Raw genomic sequence first — 20,130 nt, forward strand, 5'->3', positions numbered from 1 at the left:
TTCGAAAAATAGAAAAACATTGCTTAATGCTGTTTTCAGAGAAGGCAACAAAATACTGTGGCGAGGACGGGCATTGGTTTCGTCACCCGGATACCAACAAAACTTGGTCCAACTACACACTCTGCAATGAAAACACTGATGCAAAGCTGAAGGTAATTTAGACAAGATAAAGTGCCCAGCCATCATAAATTTACTGCATGGTGGCCACGGCTTGATGAGTCAGCAGAATGTTCCTTTTGTGCTGCAGGTACTCTGATGTTTGGAGTGTGTTTGGATAGAGGCATCTGAAGGCACAATAGTTGCCAAGATACATAACTCCTCTAAACATATATTGTACTGATTCTATGATGTTACATGAAATAAAGACTCACATTTCAAATGGTTACATTTTACCTGCTTATGTCTGTGATTTATGTTTTAATTGAGCTTATCGAGCTTAAAGCTGCCGTCGGCAGGTTTTCAAAATTCCGAGTCTTAAGTCGGGAAATTCGAACTGATACAACTTTCAGGTCCCTCCCCCAACCTCTACCAAGCTCCAAACCGCCCCCCAAACCCCTCCCCCTCTGTGGACGAGGTTGTGCACGTGAGTTCACACCAGTGTGCGTGCACACAAGCTGGGGCAGACTCACGCTCAGCATGGATAGCATTGTGTGCACAAGCTGTGATTGACAGGTAGCGATTCCTCCACCCTAACGTGATTGGTTAAAAACAGCCGGGAGCGCTCGATTTTTGCAAGCATGATTACAGGCTTCAGAGGGAGCTACAGAATTCGTGATTTTTCCTAAACAGCCTATTGAAAATTCTACTTCCAGAATCCCATGACAGTTCAAGCTAATATGACTAAAAAAAAGTTGCCGACGGCAGCTTTAAGCAGAGAAACCAGGCAAAGAAGGTTTGTTCTTCTGGATAAACAGAGTTTGCATTTATTGGAACGAAACAATCAAACTATCCTGGGCCTTCTGTCCCTCAGCATGTGCAGTGTGTTAACAGCCCTGTGTGGGCATTGTCACATTGTCACAACAATCTTCTAATCATCAACAACACCAGGCTGCAGAAAGAAGGTGCAAACATCACATCTGACATGGAAGCCAGACCAGGACACAACACAGCTTTTTCAATTTTTTTATATGGCTTTTTACTTGTTTACATTTAATGATCAGGTCGAAACAGACTCACAATTCAAACACACGTCTCCGAGTCAGGGTAAGAGATTGAAAGAGGCTTTAGGAGGCAAAAATCCATTCTTTTGGTAGCCCTGGTAAGGGTAGTGATTAACCTGGCTCCCCTGTCATGAATCCCTTCTGTTTCTCCAAATTAACAGCGTTCTGACCGCTGCCTACATCTAAAACACTCTGACTATTGATAAATACTTCGCACAACCTTACTTGAAATAAATGAATCAATAAATATTTCCCTGTAAAGTGAAAAATGATTTGGTGCCAAACACAACAAGCAGATTATTTTGAAAAGAATGCATCTGAGATGAAAAAGGTTTGGAAGCTTTGTCTAACATTACAGCATATGAGATCACAAAGAGATCCCATTATTTCTATCTTTTCCCTTATTTCTGTTAAGTTACATCTTTCTTGCTCGTGTTTTTCTTCCAGTCAGCATTCATCCTATTCTACCTGGCAATTGTAGGTCACACTTTATCCATAGCCTCACTGCTGATCTCTCTGGCCATCTTCTTCTACTTCAGGTAATGAATTCAGTTTCATGTTCCTGTTCTGCGTATATGATGCAATGATGATTAATCATAAAATAGAATAGTTGTTAAAGTTTTTAAGTTTCTTTTTCTCCATCCTCACTAGCAAAGGTGAATCTTACAGATGGTGTTTTTGCTTCCTCAGCAAGAGCAGTTAGCATAATCTTTATTGTGCTTTTGTCCAAACCAGCAGTATAAATGTAACTGTTATAAGCATTTGAGTCAAAACCACATAGATGTTTTTTTCAGTGTTAGAGGATGGCGATATTTGCTCACTGGGTCAAGTGTTTAACATTACCTAAAAGCATAAGAAGACACTCTAATGGTGTCCCAAATGAGTTTGAACTACCAGCCTTTTAACTGGTCGGTTGCTTGTTCAGCACATTTTACTCATGCATATTCATAATTCTACACTTTACAGCCACGACATCCATTGGCTGCACTGGCACATTGCTCCTATTTGAAAATGTGTGCACCTGAGTGCTTTTCTCATTATGGATGTTCATCCAGATGAACAGCTTATTACCAGAGGGAGAATGTCCAAAATTAAATTGGATACTTGGGCTGAAATTCAGCTACAAAAGAACTCAGAACTACAAAGTGGATAAAGATGTTATAAAATCGTTGAAGGTTTTCACAGAAAAAAAAGTCAAAAGACTTTGTAGAAGTCCACACATTGTTGAAACCCGTGTACTGTAAGTGTATCTTTACAAAGGAGCGAATTCTGCGTTCATTTTAGTGCCATAAGGATATTTTTAGTTCGACTCAAAGAGACAGCTATGAAAAATAATGGAAGAGGAATAGAAATGAATATAAAACAATATTTACAAAGGTCACTGTGTAACTGTCGATAGTTAAAGTTATCATTTTTATTAGCTTAAGGCTGCTGACCTCCAAAATGCAGCTGTTATCCTCAACAGATCTTGTCAGAGACCATCATGAGGCTACAAAGTTTTATGCAAACCAATAAATCATCAGGCTGAGTTTGGAGCAGGTGCATTATGGCAAAACTCTGTGACCCTCCGAGGGCCGAACTCAGCTACGCAACAATTCAGCAGGCCAGTCATGATTCATGGAGAACAAAGTCTCAACAAATCAACACTTCAATAAAGTATTTAACCGACAGATTTAAAAAAAAAAAAAAAAAAGTATATCTTAGTACATTTGCAGCCAAAATAGTCACTGAAGGCTTCACTTTTGTATTATGTGATCCAGATGTGAAGCTTCATGTGCTTCCAGTGGTATGTTATGGTGTATAGCTGCACCACTCAGTTATTTACAACTCTACATCAACACTGTCAAGAGTCCCAGATAAAAATACTCAGGTTTTCAGAGGAAAAACAGGTTGGTTAGAAGTAGGATCCAAAGACATTAGCACCCTGACAGCCTGAAGAACACTGGCATAAGAAATCAGCTTTTGTTTTGACATCCTCCTTGAGATAAAAATAAAAACTTGTGTACATGCTTTGAGCAGCTCCTGCATTTTTTTTCGTCAGATTGTTTTTTTTTTTTCTGTTTGAGAATACCTTTGCTTCACAATGAGATTGTTAAAATGTGCAGTTGCATGTTATTATATCCTTTTGGGGGAAATGTGGAGCTCTGCCTGTCTGCATTGGTCTCATGAGATTTAATGACTCAACAAAGATAGAATTGGTTGTGAAAGTTATATGGATATAAATTCACTTTAAAGGGGTAAAGTTATACTAGTAGGAAGCTGTATTTTGCAATGTTCCATTAACTTGTATTCAATAGCACTTCCTGCGTGTAGTTTGTTTAGGACATACTGTTATAAGCACTACTTGTCCTGCTATGTCAGCATGTCCCAAACAATAATCTATCACAAAACACAGGAGTCTGAGCTGCCAGAGGATTACCCTCCACAAGAACCTTTTCTGCTCCTATGTGCTGAATTCTGCCCTCACCATCATCTACCTCGTCACCGTAGTCAACAATCCCAAAGTCGTGGCCAGAAACCCGGTGAGTAGATATTTACCACAAACTTATCAAAGATTTTACTGTTTGTCTTGTCAAATATCCATGTGGGGACGGACACTTGAATAACATGTTTGTTTCTACTTTTTTTTTTTCATCTTGTTACATCTTATTGCCTAAAGTATTCACTCATCTGCCTTTACACGCATATGAACTTAATTGACATCCCATTCTTAATCCATAGGGTTTAATATGACGTCGGCCCACCCTTTGCAGCTATAACAGCTTCAACACTTCTGGGCAAGCTTTCCAAAAGGTTTAGGAGTGTGTTTATGGGAATTTTCTTCCAGAAATGCATTTTTGAGGTCAGACATTGATGTTGAACGAGAAGCCCTGGCTCGCAGTCTCCGCTCTAATTCATCCCAAAGGTGTTCTATTGGGTTGAGGTCAGGACTCTGTGCAGGCCAGTCAAGTTCTTCCACACCAAACTCGCTCATCCATGTCTTTATGGACCTTGCTTTGTGCACTGGTGCGCAGTCATGTTGGAACAGGAAATGGCCATCCCCAAACTGTTTCCACAAAGTTGTGAGCATGAAATTGTCCAAAATCTCTTGGTATGCTGAAGAATTCAGAGTTCCATTTGCTGGAACTAAGGGGCCAAGCCCAGCTCCTGAAGAACAACCCCACCCCATAATCCCCCCTCCACCAAACTTTACAATTGGCACAATGCAGTCAGACAAGTACCGTTCTCCTGGCAGCCGGCAAACCCAGACTCATCCATCAGATTGCCATACGGAGAAGCGTGATTTGTGTCTCCAGAAAACGCATCTCCACTGCTCTAGAGTCCAGTGGCGGCATGCTTTACATCACTGCATCCAACACTTTGCATTCCACGTGGTGATGTTTGGCTTGGATGCAGCTGCTCGGCCATGGAAACCCATTCCCTAAAGCTCTCTACGCACTGTTCTTGAGCTAATCTGAAGGCCACATGAACAGACATCCCAAGTTCCAAAAACTCATTTCAGGGAGATGCTTATCGTACCCCCCCCCCCCCCCCCCCCCCCCCCCCCCCCCCGACACACTTAAGGCCAGCAACTTTTCACCAACTGTTTAAGCACTAACGGTAATTAATTTAATATAATAATTAGGCCTATCATTTCTACATATTTTCTTTAATTTATTTTGCCTATATATCAACATATTAAATTGGGGATTTTTTTAAAAGGCTTAGACAGGCCAGATATAGATAGTTAGATACTGTAGCTGGCTAGTTAGATATAGGTCTACACAATTTAGTCACTAAATGTGTATTGATACTTCAAATAAGTCTTTGATACGTTTTGCTTTATTTCATAACAGCATTTAACCTACAAAAATAAAATGCAGATGATGGCGCGTTCACCTACCTCCACATGTTTTTACAGTCATTAAGTCCGCCGTGGGCAATACTGAAGTCACTATTGCATACAGTGCACCTCGCCACGGTGTCATCATTCTTCACCTTCTCTAGACATGGATATACTTTAGTATGTTCTGCTGTAAAATGTGTCTTATTTTTCGTTTTTCACCCTCTGCCATTTGGCAGGATTCACAGTTTTGAGCGGAGGTGACTGTCAGAGAGTAAATCGAAGCCCTCCCACACCGAACGGTATTGGCTTATTTTTCTGACTAAACCAATCAGCGCGCCTTCTGACCAGCAGTCGCCCTGAATGCTCGTAGGACAGAGCATCGCTTTGGACAGGAACGCACAGGTTTCACACCCCTCCCCACACCCCTCTCTCTCTCGTGCCTGCGCAGTCGAAACACGCATTTGCCTGCACGCCCTCACTCGCATTGAAAAAAAAAAAAAAAAAAAACACTCCCTCGCATAGTCTAAAATCCGGGATATTTTATCCGACTCGCGGGCATCCGTGATTACCTATCAATATCAGGGAGACTCCCGGAACTTCCGGGAGACTTGGGATGTCTGCATGAAGTTTAGAGGTCTGTAGCGATTGACTCTGCAGAAAGTTGGCGACCTCTGCGCACTATGCGCCTCAGCATCCGCTGACCCTGCTCTGTCATTTTACATGGCCTCCCACTCCATGGCTGAGTTGCTGTCGGTCACTTCCACTTTGTTATTATACCACTGACAGGTGACTGTGGAATATTTAGTAGCAAAGAAATTTCACAACTGGACTTGTTGCACAGGTGGCATCCTATCACGGTACCACGCTAATTTCTACACTAATTTTTGTAGAAGCAGTCTGCATGCATAGGTGCTTGAATTTATACACCTGTGGCCATGGGAGTGATTGGAACACCTGAATTGAACTATTTGGATGGGTGAGTGAATACTTTTGGCAATATAGTGTATAAGAAACATAGTACAGTGGCTTTGGTTAACAAGCTAAATGCTAACATGAGCATGAGCTTGCAACACTCTTGGCATTACAGGCAGCCATGGCTCAGTGGTTAGAATCGGTCGTCCAATAACCGGAAGGTGGGCAGGTTTGATTCCCACTCTCATGGCCGAGGTGCCCTTGAGCAAGGCACCGTACCCCCATGCCCCCCTGGCGCTGTGAATGGCTGCCCACCTCTCCAGGTTGGCATCTGTCTCTTATGAGTGTGTGACCCTGTGCATGTGTGTGTCAACAGGTGCCAATCTGGATGGGTTAAAAGCAGTGGACAAATTCTGTGTGTATGCATGACAATAAAATCTGATCTTAATCTTAATCTTAAATAACAATTTGATGTCAGTCGGTGGTTGTTGTGAGAAGCACATGCGCAAGAATCACTGTGGGGTGACTTAAAGCTGTAAAGCCTCAATACTCGCTAATTAACTTCATTGTTAAAAGTTTTGGTTTCTAATGGATTGTTGAGATAAACAGTATTTGTAACAATGCTTGTGTAATAACATCAATCCAGCCTGCAGTTATAGGCTTATTATGTGCCTCGGGGTGTTCGTATTTAGTTAATGATTTTTTTTTTTTTATTATTTGTACCCAAGTTTAATTAGCCTATTAGTACATTTTCAAGCAACCAGCTGATAAAGAATTGTACACATCTGGAGAAACTCACAGGGACTGAGACACTGAATAAATTTAGTTAAAAGTACTGAACCCATTGGAAGCCGTGGCTGTAATCGATCCACCCATAGTAACAGAATACAACTGAATTTAACCAGCATTATGTAATAGTGTAGAGCACCTGAGTTGCATTTTACTTGAAATCTATGCAGGTTAAGGGTGGGGAGGAGGTTAGTTTGTGATGGCGCATGCATGAGTCCTTGTCTGATCATGTCTGTCTCACATTGGGCAGCGACCTCGATCAGATAATGGCATTCATTACCTGCAAGTCACTGCCTGAGGTGAGTGGCACATGAGCGGGCAGATTGATAAGGGCAAGGTTGTATAAGAAATAACACATTCAATAAACCCAACTGAATAGTCAGTGAGTCGTGTGTAAAGGATATATATAAAATAGTAGGCTGATCATCATAGCTACTTTTCACATTGCATTCTGGAAACTTTGAGTAAACTAAATAGGGTACATGACATCTCACTATAGATTCAGACAGCACCTGCTAAAAGAACAGTGTAGAAAAACACCTTATTAAACTCAAAAGATATGTGATAAAGTTCCCATATGGATTTTCACTTTGCATGAAAACGCTTTAACCTGGATTTGTGGATGGCGCTATGAACTGTGTTCACACACAATGATTTGTGGAAGTGTTCCTGAGCTGATCTCCATGACAGAATCCGGCCTGTTTTGAAAGCAGAGCTACCTGAACGTCTGAAGATCACAAGCATCTAGTATTACTTTTCAGCACGCATTGGCCTTTGTCCATTGTCCACACATAGATGTCTCCATATTCTCTGAATCTTTTGTTGATATCATGTGCTACTTACTTATTTGTTTCAGCCTATTGCTGTCCCAATTTTTTTTTTTTAAACTTAAAAAAGATCTTTTCTATACTTGATGAGATTTCCAAATCCTTTGCATTCTATTTTTAATGACATTTTATACAGCATCCCAACTTTTTGGGTATTGGAATTGTATAGGCCACGGATCTCTGTATCTGATCTTGGTAGCATTGCTCTGTTAACACATAGGTTTTGCTCTCATCCATGTTTTCCTCTTGAAGTTTTGAGGCCTCACTGAATGCCTGATTTAATTTCTTTGAAACTCTGAGATCTGCTTAGATAGCGGCAATAAATCTATCATGTAGGAATTCCTCGCTATCAAGGCTGAACATAAATTTGTGCGTTATTCCATCTTTGAAATGAAAATACTGCCTGCCTGTTAACCAAGTGCCTGCTGCTTCTGCTTCATAAGAGATATTATAGCAGGATTTTTTTTAAGTTCAACAAAGGATCCTAACTTGTTGGCTTTTATGTTGACCCAAATGAAATTAAACACAATCAGGCTGTCCAAGTACATAAATGCTGACAAAATAATTCTTAAAACACCATGAAACCAAGCTTATATCCTTCCAAAATGTGATTACATTTATATCCTTCCAAAATGTGTAATTTGATTACAGGACAAATTTGCTTCGAATGATTTAAGACCCTTAAAAAAAAACAATATAACAGATAAGATTAAGGTAGGTAGAATTTGGCTACATCCGACATCGTCCCTTTAGCTGAAGCATTTCTTGCCTGACAAAGTACTGGAAACACTGAGGACACTTCAGAGTCTGCAGCTGGAATTGAGTTTAATTTCTGAACACATACGCAGTGTAAATCCTTCAAAAAGCAGACAAAAATGACAGCCATCATCATCAAAGTTTCCTCATACTGGTAACGGTGGCTGTTGTGTGGTGAGTCCCTTTCAAATCCTTCCTCGATGACATTTGTCAGTAAGGTTATTGTTGAATCTGTTACTTTCTGATATTGTACGGTCCAGTTGTGCTTTGTGCTTACATACTGCAACACGTCAAAAATAAATTTGTTATCCAGGCCTTACTTTTTGTGAAGAAGCAGAAAAAGAAATAATAAGTATTAAGGGTTTGGAATCATTTGCGTCTGTTGGGAAAGATTTTTAAATTTATTGCTGCCGGAGCAAGACTTACGAGCCTGTTTTTTTGGTGCTGGTGATTTAGGAATGGTGGATTGTGGGAGAGATTTGCTCACACTGAGAAAACATGCTCTTTTTATTCTCTGTGGTGTGGTGATAGAAAGTCTGGTTTGGCCTGCCAGCAGTCTGGGGGAGTGAAATCTTATGTCAAACCAGGGAGGAGGATAAAAACATGAGAAACATCTCTATGATCTATAGCAGCTTGAGGGTTTTATTAAACTGCTGCTAACTTAAGATAAACCTTTGTTAGCTGCAGTCCTCAGTAAAGAGAAGAAAGTGATCTGACTCTCTGGCATGGGTACCACTCCTTGTCTGTTAGATTGAAAATTCCTCAAGCAGAAAAAATTGGAGAGGGAAGGGGAGACATGTGGCTAAAAGTTTTGAGGTGAATGACCTCTGAGAACAGGAACAGCACTGAGAGTAGCAGATAAAAGCACTGCCAGCATCTCAAGCATGCTCTTTAAAGAGGACTGCAAAGTAGAAGCCTCAATGTCAATATGAAGGTAATTCCTCACTCATTCAAGGAAAAGATTAAATTTAGGATGTCTTCAAAAAAAATAGTTTTAACTTTTCAGCTTTAGATTAGAAAAACCATTTAATTATGTTCCAGTTTGATCCGAATCAGCCAAATTCATTATAGTTATCGCATCAAATTTTCAGAGTGGGGAAAGAGGTATTATGGGGGGCCCCCCAACAGCCAACTAAAAGGATGGCTAGGGGTCATGTGAGTCGGCCCTGTATTCAAAAGGAAAGTTTTAAACCTGATCTAACCTAATCTTGAACGTAGAGAAGGTGTTTGCCTCCCAAACTGGGATATGGTCCCATAAGAGGGGGACACGATAACTGAGAGCCCTCTTGCACTCTTATCGTTAGTTTAGCTTGCTCAGATACATAGACAGAATGTTTAATTTGGAAATAACATATCATGAATATATAAAGTAAAAGGGTCTAATATTCAATCACCTTTTTCATTTGTTTGAATTACTGTATGATCATCAACAACTTTTATTGTTTAATTTAATCTATAAGCAACCAAGCGAAATTTAACCGAAAAAAACTGTAACTTTCTTGACAATTTTCTGATATTGTTGAACCTCTTGCTGCCATTGTGATGTTCATTTGAATCATATTATTCAGATTTGGGCATGAGAGAAGAAGGAGTAAACCAAACTGGGAGAAGCAGTTGCCTCCAAAGCAGACGGGTTGGCTGAGTTGCCTGTCAAAGCTGTCCAGAACCATAATGCACAAACAAAATTCCTGAGAATTGCAGCAATGAGTCCCTACATCAGCAGGGAGGCTCGTGTAAAAATGCGACAGATTTGTTTTGTTTTTTTCAAATATATTTTCAGTAAAGTCAAGTTCATTTGGGTCTGTTCGAGAGGAGTGATTTATGGCACTTCCACAAGGGTGTTGATAATTATAACATTAGTACACTGTGGTTAGACAAGATTGATGTGATGATGATATGTCATTAAAGTCCTCATCTCTTATCATAATGACTCAATCAAAGGAACAGACCCCATAAGGAGACATGCTGTCATTTTGTTGCACTACGTTGGAGACAAAATATAAATTGACACATTCCGGAACAAGGTACTTTCTCTTTTCTTTGTGTACACTTTGACAAACACAATCAAGGAGCTCCCTGGATAGTGAGCACAATCATCATATACAACTCATCTCCAAAGGGGGTAAACGAATAAACATTCTCTCGGCCCCGGAAAAGATAACAGCAGCTAATGATTGTCTGCCACTAGCAATGACGGATCCCTTTAGATGTTTTTTTTTTCTTTTCTTTTTTGTAATCTCAAGCTAGGTTTCAAGTAAATCCATTGATAAAAACAAATGCAACGTGTGTTCTCTGCAGGCTAGCTGTAAGGTCGTGCACTTCTTCCACATGTATATGTTGGGCTGCAATTACTTCTGGATGCTGTGTGAGGGCATCTACCTGCACACGCTTATCGTGGTGGCTGTGTTTGCTGAGGAGCAGCATCTGCACTGGTACTACCTTCTGGGCTGGGGTGAGTTACAAGCTGTTTTTTGACATTCTCAAAGAGTTTTGCAATGTGGAGACCCTGGCAGCTTAATCAACTCTCCTGTGGCTTTTTGCTGCTTCTGTCCTGTTATTCACCCTGTTTAAAACAGGAATGATGCGATCAGTTTGTGAAAAAAAACAGGTTATGGTACTTTAAATGGATGATAATCATTGAAAATGTTAGGTTAACTTTGAGGTCCTGTTTGAGGCCCTGCTCTGTATGTGTGTGTGTGTGTGTGTGTGTGGATGGAAAGAGGATGTCCAGTTTCTCAGGTCCATCTGTGGCTGACATGTTGCAGAGAGGCTCTTTGGTGATTCCAAAATGTTCAGAGGAGTGTCAGATTAGACAGAATTCTTACAGAAAATGAACCATCTGGCTGTGTCGTCGTTTGCAAAGGAAATTAGAATTATGACAGGAAATTAAACTTAAAATGTCTCAGTCTCTCCAACAAAAACTTTCAATTTTTGTAAAGTGACAACCATCCTCTGAGGAGGTTTAAGACCAACAATGCTAATGGTGCTTTTTATTGTCCCATGACTGACAAAATTAATCTCACCTCATATGGCTGCTTTCTGTTCCTGTTCAAGGCTTTCCTCTAGTGCCTGTGTCCATCCACGCTGTGGCGAGGAAAAAGTATTTTGATGACAAGTGAGTAATGTCCCAGGAACTCCTGCAAATAAACAGAAGATATTTACACATGTGCTGAACTGTGTGTGGCAGAGTGAGAGCATGCCGGTCCGCACACGTGTGCTTTCATATGTGTGCGTGCATGTGTATTTTGGCTGGCAGAGAGCACTGGCTGATATGTTTTTCCTTCTGTAGCTGTTGGATGAGTGTGGAAACCCATCTGCTCTATGCGATTCATGGACCTATAGTAGCGGCACTTCTGGTAAGTCTGCAAACCGACAGTTACATTATTTACACTTTTTATGGAGGCGTAACTTTTCAAGGCACAGACCTATATATTCATTTTTTTTTTTTTTTACCTTTCTGTAGGTGAACCTTTTCTTCCTACTGAATATCATAAGAGTGTTAGTTACAAAGCTGAGAGACACTCACCGGGCAGAATCCAACATGTACATGAAAGCAGTGAGGGCAACACTGATCCTGGTGCCTCTGCTGGGAATACAGTTTGTCATTATACCCTGGAGGCCAGAGAACCGGCTGGCTGGTGAGGTCTTCGAGTACGTCATGCACATATTCACACACTACCAGGTGGGTACTGAGCTACAGCAGCAGTCTTAATTCACATTAAATTGCCAGATACAGTAGGAGCTCGGCTCAAAGATAACTGGATAGTGCTGCTCCACTGCTCTGTGGATTTAAATGTTTCATGGGTCCGATCACAATTAAGTCAAGGATGAAGAAAAAATAGTCAAACATTTAAATCCAATGTGCTTGTAAGATGGAAAATAGCATTTTTACTTTCAAGCTCAAACCTGAGTATGCAAAATAAAAACTGTTCTCCAGCCTGAGACTGTTAAGATTGACTGATGTAATTCACTGTTGCATTACCCTTTAAAGAGCCAGTTAGGCACTTCATTAAACTACAGCCAGCCAAAAGTTGATTCGGTGTCACTGTTTCACCAAAACTGTTTGGTTTTCTCTTTCTTTTCCTACCATAGTGCCAGAAAGTCATTCCCGTATTTACCTGAAATCTGTTTCACAGAAAGAAAGTAAGAAAAATGATTGATTTTTTTTCTTTTTCAAGGGTTTACTGGTGTCAACGATATTCTGCTTCTTCAACGGAGAGGTAAGAACTGTTTATGGATTTACACACTGAGTTAGGAAGAATTTAACTCTTTGGTGAGTTCGCTGAGAAGGTTGGAACGACTCTCATGTCTGTGAGCTCAAAAATGGAGCTGCGTGTTAAGGGGAGTTCAGGACGAGGACCCAGATGAGACACAAACCCAGGCAGACAGGCCCATGGCAAACAAAAGGCGAGCGATTATGAGGCTGAACAGGCAAAACTCCGGAGGAATACAAACTGAGGCGGGCAGATGAAAAAGATTCCAAACTTAGCCTAATAACACTGGGGAGATGAACTGCCAAGGGACACAGACAAAGATCACAGACTGGAAAAGTAAAACAAACAAACAAAAACAAAAAAACAGAGAAAAAAAGGACGGAGATAGTCTATATACCAACAAAATCCCATGGAAATTCATTCAAAATCATGACAAGTGATAAAAATGAGTCCATTGGCTTGTGTTCTCAGAAACAACTTGTATGATCTGTATAATGCAACGTTATTCAGGTTTTCCCTGTGTAATGTTGCAGGCTTTAGAAACAACATAGAGCTTAAACATCATAGCTTGTATTAAAACAGACACTCATTTGTTTAAAAAAATTTCACATTAGTTGGAAAGTTGTGCTGAAAAATGTGCAGAATTCATGTCTATCAGCATGAACACAAGGCTTTTTGTTGTTTTTTGCCAGGTCGGCCATTAGCGCAAAAAAAATGGAACCGTTTTACAATAAAGGCTCCAAAAATTGTAAAATCATCCCTGTTTCTTTGCATATTCTAACAGGCTTATGTTTTACATCATGCGAAACTGTTACAAATATGGCAAGTATGTCTGGCTGTGAACTGCAGTTGGATCATTCAGCTTCACCCACATCCAACTCCACTGCAGCCACATCACAGGATTAGAGAGCTATTCGATAAAGAACTTAAATTATAACATGTTCGGAAACATTTGTAAGGGTAGTAAGAGAATGTGGACAGGAGCGTTACACCGTGAACTGTTACGCAAGAGGACAAAGTCTGAGTCCAAAACTTTACCCTTTTGGGATTCAGGCAGTGTGGTTAGAGCCATAAAAATGTATAAATACATACATTACATGCTGGCATCACGTCACCTGAACACTTTCGCCTCCAAAATGTGAGGTTATGAAACTGTTACCATCTCACAATCTCTGGATCTTTAATGTGACACTGCTACGTTTTGGACGTGTGGACAAATCTTTTCTACTGAGACTGGGCAGGGCTATTTCATATCTTGCCTCAAGACCAGGTTGTAGACACAGAGGGGCTGATGAGACAAAGATGGCAACGATTGGAGCAAAGAAGACAAGCACATGGGCAGCCACACAAAGTGTGTAATACAAGGCAAAGACACGTGAGGGAAAAACTCTTTTAAAGGATAACATTAAATAGAAATATTAACCATAACTCACACTAAGAGTCCAAAACCATGAGACACTGAGGCAGTGTCTTTGGTTGATTAATTGCCATTGGTGAAAGCCTTCACTGTTATTTCCAATCTTTACACTAAGCTAAGCCTCGACATGAGGATTAAAGGGACATGAGTGGTACAAACCTTCTTAGGAAGGAAGTAATAACTCCCCAAATGTCCAACTGTTTTTTTAAAACCTGGTGCCATGTTTGACGGAATATTGCTGCGGTTTTGAGAGAGCCATTGGCCTTTTATAAAGGTCACCCTGCAGATGTTACACTGGTAGCTGTTCAGTCATGGCGCAGTAACGTTGCTCATTCCTCAAGCCATTTTGTACGAGACATCACACTCCATCAGGTAAAACATTTAGATTTTGTTTCTGGGGGTCAAAGCTATTCAAAATACATCTTAACCTGACAGCAAATCAGGATGTGACCCATGAATATCAAACACAGACTCAAAGTTTGGCTTTGTGGCTTGAGTTATTAGTTAATTAGTTCAGTTGTGATTGGTTATAAGGCATTTTGGGGTTTATCTTGATGCTGCAGGGTCATGTCAGGTGAGGAGAAAAGAGACATTGAATAAACGACAGTGTGTCTGCCAAGCTCAGCTGGAAGTGGACTCCTTTCAAGTCCTTCTGTCAGCCTTTTTAAATCTGTCTGCAGCTGTCTGACTGTGAGCATGCAGAACTGGATTCAAACCTCATCTCCAAACAAATGGGCTAAATTTCCACAAAAAGCCTGTTTCTGAGGTTAATGAGGTCGTGGAGACCTCTTGACTCCTCAGAGTCATTGCATGAAAGATGTTTTCAAGCTGAGGGTCTCCACGTGCAATTTTTTTAATCCGTTAATCCATGACAGTTTCAGTCGTGCAAACACACGCAATTACACATGTTTTTCTCTGTTTGTGACATGTGCAAAGCAGGGGGGGTGGCTGTGAAATTCTATGATTCAAAGATAAAAGTGTGTTGGTACGAGGTATTTTGTTGTGTAAACTAATAAGACAGCGGGGCAACACGAGGACACAGAGGGCAAACAGCAACCTACTGCGGAGTTGTGTTTTATACTTTCATCCAGAAAAAAAAGGGCAGCCATTAGGTCATTCACGAGCAGACAGGAGGATCATCTGACAGAAGGTAAATGGCTCGTAAGATGCAAACACCATTTGTGGAAAATATTCAAAGGACAAACACACAAACTCTCGCGAGGGAACGAGAGGACTTGTTTGCTTCACCCACATAATGACCATTTCAAGCTTTTTAATCAGGGCAAGGGTTCCTGGAATTGGTTCAATTAAGTTTTTTGATTTCAAGGCCAAACTGCACAGACCTGCCTTGTTTCTTCAATGGCTCCATTGTAAAGTCGGGGCAGCGAGAGAAACAGCTCTCAAGCTGTATTTGTGACATCAACCAAGACTTTCTACATGGAAGCTGTAAGCTTCAGCTGCTCTTTTGTCTCATTATGACAATTAGTGTCTCAATTTACGCCATGAAATGATTGTATGTTAATGCACCCATAGTAAATAAAACCACTATCATAGTGTTACAGAATATGCTGATTGACACTGCACTACTTGAGGGTTTTAGCTCTGTTCTGTTTAATTAGTCTGAAACCAGCCTGCACAAAGCCAGGCATGTGCATGCTTGATGCATGAGCATTGAACTCATGGTTTGCAAGAGGGGGGACATTCTCTCTCTTGCAAACCCTGTTTTACAATCCAGGATAATACTGTATTATTGCTGTACAGAGAGACCATGTGTGTGCCTTTGTTTTTTAAAATAACATCTGACTGACATCTGATAGCCACATGATTCCCACTTATATAAGGTAATATTACTCAAGGCCAATTTTTTTTAATATAAAAAGTACGTTTTTGCCATTAAGTGCAATTACTAAGTACTAATAGTTTAGGATATTGTATTAGTAATGTAATGAATATAGGTATTATTACTACTCTGATCATTATTTGCCATAGAGCCCTCCTTTGTTGTGACATTCAGGAGAAAAGTCCAGCAGACAGCCATGTGTTCATCCTGGACACGTTGCCAGTCCATCATCATCAGCTTGTTCATTGCTCTCTGCCTCCGTCTGTCCACAAAACCCTGCTTAGATTCAGGTGCCATTAATTTAGTCATCTGTTCAAATCCTCGATGGCCTACACACGAATGCCTCAGAGGGCCAAATTTGTGTAAGAGCAGGCTTTGCATGGCTAGATAAACAACATTGGGAGTTAGTGAATGTAATTCCAGCATTGCCCTTTTCTGAGGATTGGCTGAGAAAAGGTACTTCACTGTTTCCAAAACTTCATTATTAAAAAAAAAAACACAAGGAGTAAGCTTATAAGGTCACAATGTATGATTCCAGTATTGACAACAGATGTAGGGCCTTCTCCTGGATGCCCTTCAGGTTGGTAGGATGCCAGATACATAACCACACCCTAGTCTCAACAGAAAACATATGATACATACATATATCCACTGGTCCAAAACATAGCAAGGTCACAATCCATGGTTATGAATTGTAAGATGGCAAAGTATCCTTAGGTCGTTGTTTTTGTCAGGCAGCAATCATGTGACATGACGGGAAATGCTGCAAATAATCATAAAAGTGTGTAAGATGTAACCATGTACATTTTGTAACTGTCTAACTTTTTATTTTGTAATATGTCGACCTAAACATACACAGTGAATCTAACCCTAACCACGTACTCTTGATACCTCACCCTGCTTACCTTTCTACTGATTAGAGCTCAGTGGAAAGACAAGAAATTGCTCATGGGAGGAAAGTAGAAAAGTATAATGACCTTTGAAAACATTGGGCAGGACAAGATTTGAACCAGTAATCTCTTACTTGAAGGAGTTTGAAGTGTCACAAAGGTCTGTGGATTAGCACGGTTCCTCATCTATTCTAACACCTTTGTAAGCATTTGTGGCCAAGCAAACCCGCACAAGACATGGATAGCGGACGTCATAGGACGTCAACATGCAGACGAATCAAAACTTAAGCTATACCTGGAACGAAGCCCCCAAGGAAAGAGAAAGAAACACCTGATAAAGAAACCCCCTGGCAGTCATCAAGAAAATAGGCTTTAGAACCAAACTGAGTCAGCAGCATAGGATAAGAGAAAGTGGATGACTCCTGTTGAAGGCCTATATTCCCGAGTGGGGTGATAAGGCATACATGTAATGTACAGAGTCATAGATATTGCAATTGTACACTTTTTTTAACCTTTATTGCTACACTGCTGTACTTTGCGCTGTGGACTATTTCAACTTGTGTCACAAGATCGTGTTGATAACTGATCAGATAGCTAAGAGGTGTTTGGAGTCTCTGGGGCAAACATAAGCCTAAGGTCCATCCATGGAAAACTCTGGTCTGTCGTCGGCCCGCATCCCTGCTGAATTTTGGATTTGCGAGATTAATTAAGTTGCTCTATATATAACAGCACGACTGATCATCACATTAAGGACTAAATAGAAGGATTATGAGGAGTTACTTACAGTAAGTCATCCGGGTAGTAATGGATTTTGTGATGTTAATGTGTTTTCGGTGTCAATTCAACGTCCCTGTCGAGTTCATCTTTGACATCAAAACGGCTGCAAGAAAATCTGCTGCTGGCATAATTACCGAAAGTTGTTTAATATTTTAATCATTTTGTTTGTGCAGAGCAGTGAAGAGAACAAAAGCTCTTGAAAAAAGCTTCTGTAGTGTTGCTGAATGATGCAGGGCTCTTACAAAAAGGATGAAAAGAAGCTCTTTAAATAATGTAGTGAAGATAAACGTAGGTGTGTTTCTGGCCAAAAACAGGAAGATCATACACCTTCAGCAGTTATGGAAAACTGTTGCTGGAGAGAACGATTATTTACACGATTTGATCTTCAGGTTGAATCTATCGTTCTTTTACCATGTGACCATGTGACCACATGCACAAATTTGGACAAAAAATTTAAGTTTGGTGTTTAATTTACAGCGCAGAGGATCGTGGGCTGCCCCCTTCCTTCCATCAATGACATATACACATCTCGCTGCCTCAGCAGAGCGCAAAACATTATCAAAGACATCATCCATCCCGCCCACCACCTGTTTGACCTGCTTCCCTCTGGCAGACGCTACAGGTGCACCAGAGCCAAGACAAACAGACTCAAGAACAGTTTCTTTCCAAAAGCCATCACCATCCTGTGCAATAACCCCACCCTCACAGAACCCCCGGTGCAATAATCTTTTGTGCAATAATGTAAGATAGTATTTTTCCATTTGTATCTCATTTTGTATTTTTGCACTTGTATCTATATTGTGGTATTTTTATTTTTTTATTTTGTTTTATTTCTTATTTATATCAGGACCAGCATCTCGTAGAGCCCCCTGTAATTTCGTTGTGTACAGTTTGTCTGTTGCACAATGACAATAAAGCTTTCTAATCTAATCTAATCTTCTACTTTCCCAGCTCTCATCTGCTAATGCCATTCAAATGTTTCCCACCTGATGACCTCAGTGACATGTTGGTCAGCACTGCTCACTGGTCTATATAGGGATTATAGGGAAGTCTGGTCCATTTTTTCTTTAGCACAAGTTTCTTGTGTTTACCTTGAATTTTTAGCGACCCACATATGCCGGAGGAATTACTAATGCATCGGTTAAGAGATCACTGTCTATTTGACTTATATTGTCACAAGATGGTGTTTACATGGGCTCTGCTTTCCTTACTGCAACCACTTTTGATTTGTGAGTAAATTTTGGAAGCCTGGTGGAATCATTTGTTGGTCAAAGTGGAGCAGGGAAGCTTAAGAGAAGGAAGTGCTTTTGGTGGAAATTCAAAGAAATGTTTTTGATCTGTACTTTGTTTGCACTTGAGAGTGTAAGATCTGTATGTGACCCATTTTTGTCTGACTTCCAGGTGCAGGTGGCTCTAAAGAGACAGTGGATGCAGTATAAAACCCAGTGGGGTCAGAGACGAAAGGACCACTGCTCCATGCGCTCCACGTCCTACACAGCCACCTCCATCACCGAGGTGCCTGCCTTCGTGTTCCACCATGACTCTAACAATGAACACCTGAATGGGCGCCACACAGAAGACTCTGAGCTGGTGGCTCTGAAATCTGGAGACATATATGCTTAAGTCACCCTGAGGATGAGGAGCGTAGCAGTGGACACAGCTCAAGAGGAGCAACAGAGCAACGGAAATGTACAGTAAGAAAAGAAAACGAATCTGGTCTGACCGCCATATCTCAGTGATTAAATCTCAGAGGCTACTGCTGGTTTGTTCAGCGCAAGATAATAATACGGGTCTGGAATTATAGAGCTCATCGAGAGGAAGATGGATCAGCTACAAAGCTGATGCTTTTTACATTTACTTTACAGTTGCAGCTGCTTTATGAGAACTTTGATGTCGAAAAACTTGGTGTGACAGAGGAGCTGCTTTTGACAAGTGTCAACTTCTTAAAGCTGCTAATCTGTGTGTGACAGAGGCTGGTGTGAAAACAGAAATAACTGTGACCGGAGTGTTTACTGTTTAACATGATGGTGCTGAATGTGACAGTGAGGATGGTAGCGGTTATGGCTTGGCGCGATGATGAGGACTATCAAAATGAAGCCGATCATCCCTAACCTCACCTATACGAAAGGCTTCTGTTTCTCATTTGGAAAATGTTTTAAATGATTTGCTCTCATTTTCTGTTACTCTTGCCAGTTCCTTAGTATGTGTTAAGTGTACGTCCTGTGATGCTGCGTGCCCGATGGCTTTGTTGTTTGGCAGTTCCTGTATTTGTGCTGATGCTGCAGATGACGGGGCAGAAAGACAAAAATGCAAAAACCCACAAATAAAAAGCTATATTGATGTTGATCAGCTACAGGAGTTGTCTCACTAAGTGAAGTGGAGTACGCTATCAGTTGTGTCAGTGATACAAACAAAGATTTTTTATTCTGGATCCTCCTTTAACTGATCACGATGCCAAAAATGTATTGTCAGCCTTTAAAGAAAAAGGTCAACTCATTCCTCTGTGCACATTTATTCATTCTCTTCAGAAGGTTTTCTGCGACTGAGCATTCAGAGCAATAGAAAAGCTTCTGAAAGATAAAATGTTTATATCTCATCCACTGTACAAACAATCTGATGTCTTGGAAACATTTTCACATCTTTTTAAAAGTCTTGCGCAAACATCAAAGATAAATGTATCCTTTTATGGTCCTGAACACCTCCGCATTCTGGCTTAATGTCT

At 40.6% G+C, this 20,130-nt stretch overlaps 1 protein-coding gene across 2 annotated transcripts in view; it reads left to right on the forward strand.

The window, feature by feature from the left end:
* The window catches only part of calcr (calcitonin receptor), a 62,745-nt gene extending 42,988 nt beyond the window's left edge, over positions 1-19,757 (forward strand). For both annotated transcript variants that reach the window (XM_075449050.1, XM_075449049.1), the window contains 9 exons: positions 40-152; positions 1,608-1,699; positions 3,556-3,682; positions 10,569-10,722; positions 11,325-11,385; positions 11,560-11,626; positions 11,734-11,952; positions 12,449-12,490; positions 18,810-19,757. In XM_075449050.1, coding sequence (XP_075305165.1) covers positions 40-152; positions 1,608-1,699; positions 3,556-3,682; positions 10,569-10,722; positions 11,325-11,385; positions 11,560-11,626; positions 11,734-11,952; positions 12,449-12,490; positions 18,810-19,031 — 1,097 coding nt within the window. In that variant the 3' untranslated portion in view covers positions 19,032-19,757. The remainder of the gene's footprint in view (positions 1-39; positions 153-1,607; positions 1,700-3,555; positions 3,683-10,568; positions 10,723-11,324; positions 11,386-11,559; positions 11,627-11,733; positions 11,953-12,448; positions 12,491-18,809) is intronic.
* Positions 19,758-20,130: the final 373 nt, after the last annotated feature.

The sequence above is a fragment of the Odontesthes bonariensis genome, chromosome 18 (assembly GCF_027942865.1).
Source record: "Odontesthes bonariensis isolate fOdoBon6 chromosome 18, fOdoBon6.hap1, whole genome shotgun sequence".
Taxonomy (NCBI): domain Eukaryota; kingdom Metazoa; phylum Chordata; class Actinopteri; order Atheriniformes; family Atherinopsidae; genus Odontesthes; species Odontesthes bonariensis.